Source organism: Colius striatus, chromosome Z (genome assembly GCF_028858725.1).
Source record: "Colius striatus isolate bColStr4 chromosome Z, bColStr4.1.hap1, whole genome shotgun sequence".
In the NCBI taxonomy this organism is placed as follows: domain Eukaryota; kingdom Metazoa; phylum Chordata; class Aves; order Coliiformes; family Coliidae; genus Colius; species Colius striatus.
In genome coordinates this window covers 17764531-17766966 of record NC_084790.1, presented here as the reverse complement: position 1 = coordinate 17766966, position 2436 = coordinate 17764531, and the positions used below count along the sequence as shown (strand labels likewise).

The 2436-nt window shown below is 51.8% G+C and overlaps 1 protein-coding gene across 1 annotated transcript; it reads left to right on the top strand.

Annotated features, from left to right (window-relative positions):
- The first annotated feature begins 564 nt into the window (after positions 1-564).
- On the top strand, positions 565-1278 carry TMEM215 (transmembrane protein 215). Its single transcript, XM_010195152.1, has one exon. It carries the CDS (start codon positions 565-567, stop codon positions 1276-1278), a length of 714 nt encoding a protein of 237 aa, XP_010193454.1.
- The last annotated feature ends 1158 nt before the right edge of the window (positions 1279-2436 follow it).

Sequence of the window (2436 nt, the reverse complement as noted above, 5' to 3'; positions counted from 1 at the left end):
TAGGGGGCACTCCCTCGCCCGTCCCGCCCCGCACCTGCTCCGCGGCACCCGTGGGCAGTGCACATACTTACGGCTGCAGCGCGGCTCCGGCGGGGCTGGGCGAGAGCGAGGAGGAGGAAGAGCAGACGTCCGCTTGTTCCCCGCCCGCCGGCTGCTAGAAAGCGCCCGGTCTCCTCCCCGCCCCCCACTTTTGCAGGGTTCGAGTTCCCCCACCCCTGTGCCCACGCTAGTCCGCCGTCACGCGTGGGAGGGCCGCTCCCGCCTTAGCGGAGCGGTCGGCAGAGCGCGGCTCAGAGCGGCTCGGGGGAGGGAGGAGGCAGGACGGACACAGACTCGGACCCCGACCCAGTCCAGTTCTCATCTCCAGTCCTGGCCCGGGCCGTGGCCCTGGCCTCGTCCCGCGCAGTGGCTCCGCCGGGAGGAAGCCGAGCGGGGGGCGGCCGTCGGGCACCTCCGCACTTCACCGTCCGGGAAACTTCGGCTACTTGCCGGCGAATAGCCACCCTGTGCCCCATGGGGCTGGCTGCCTGGGCGAGGGGCGGTGGTCCCTGGCACGGCAGCAGGATGGCACGGACAATGAGACCCGATGACATCAACCCCCGGACAGGGCTGGTGGTGGCTCTGGTCAGCGTCTTCTTGGTGTTTGGCTTCATGTTCACAGTGTCTGGCATCAAGGGAGAGACCCTAGGTGACATCCCACTGCTGGCTATCGGGCCAGCCATCTGCCTGCCGGGCATCGCTGCCATTGCCCTCACCAGAAAGACCGACGGCTGCACCAAGTGGCCGAAGAACAAGTGTCCATGCTGCAAGCAAGTGAAAGACCGGGATGTCATGGAGCTGCTGAGGACCCCCTCAGACCTAGAATCTGGCAAGGGGAGTTGTGATGAACTGGCCAAGAAAGCATACCAGAAGGACAAGAAGGTGCTGCGGGGTGAGGACTCTGTGTCCATCTGCACCACCACCACCACCATGGGAGAGTGCAAAAACCTCATCAGAAAGGTGGATCAGGAGGAAATGCTGAGATACTTGGAGACCTGTTACCCAGAGATGCCAGGGAATGTGTTCGTGGCAGACAGTTCTGTGTGCAGTGCCTTGGAGAGGAAGAGCTCTTCTCCCACCAAGGATGATACTGCTTGCCCAGACATCGAAGACAACATTTTTGTTGCTCCTAAAGACAGCATCATTGTCTGCTCTTACAAGGAGAACAGCCCTTATGACAGATACTGTTGTTACATAAACCCCACTGGAGTCAACTCGGACCAGGAGACCATAGTGTGAAAGATGCATACTTTATATATATGTATGTATACAAAAACCACAACTTCTTGATAGGGGATAAATATAGCTGACTGCACTGCATGGGACAATCCTGATACTATTACAATTTAACCTGATATGTGACTGATACTCAAACCTTTTGTGCCTGAAATACTCTTTCTGTAAGTAAACAAGCATGTTTAAAAGTTAAAGAATTTAATTCTTTATTTTGGAAAAAAGAAATTCCATTTTATTTTTATTTTCTTCCTTTCCCTCCCTTTTGTTTCATCCCTGCTGATTGTTCCCAAGCCTGTAGACACACTGGCAGGAAGGCAGCAAGGGCTGTCAGCTGAGATCAAGAGCTGAATCAGAACTCCGGAGCTGTGTGTAGGAAAGAATGTGGTGCCCTGTGGCTGAATGGGTTTTAGCAATAGTGTCACTTCATTTTGGGAGAGATTGAGAGATGTAAGCATGCATTCCCAATAGCAGTCTCACGTTACGGAACATAGAAGTGATTTGCCTCTCTTCCGTCTTCTACCTGGCAGGATTTTATTTTCTTCTGCCTCAAAGAATCAATGTGCTGACCCTGTGCGTTCTTTAGGAAGTCTCCTAGGAGCTAGATAGGCTCAGGGTAGTTCTCAAAGGCTAATTCATCATCAACAGAATGCAAGGTATAGGTTTTAGCTTCACTCCCTACCACTGTTGAGTTCACTATTGAATCCCTTTTGCATTTTATGGGTGTACTTGACAAAGATACTACAACACGGTCTTGACACAGTTCTTGCAGAGACTAGGAGGAGATGTCAGTGGACTCGGGGTCTTAAAAATATATTTCAGTATCTCTAAAGTCACTTAGAGACTAGACTTTACAGACTGTATTCAGAGCTGGTTCTGACTCTTCTGAAAATGTCATTTTCTTGTGCCTTTTCTAAAATTCCAGATGTTTCTCTATGGATGATGAATGATTACAGTCCACTGAGGGTCTCAAAGCCATGCTTTGATAGGGAAGGGACTAGAGCACCCAGCTGACAGATGTTTTTGTTCACAGCTCGTGGCTACATCGCAAGAGAAGTACGAAGTGAGCAATGAGGATTAACCATTCAAAATCTGAGCCTGCAGCTCACGTACAGAAACACAGATCCTGGGTATTCTGTCCAACAGTGAATTGCATATTCCATG

Coding starts and splice junctions, on each gene's coding strand:
- TMEM215 (XM_010195152.1), top strand. CDS start 565: ATGGCACGGACAATGAGACCCGATGACATCAACCCCCGGACAGGGCTG.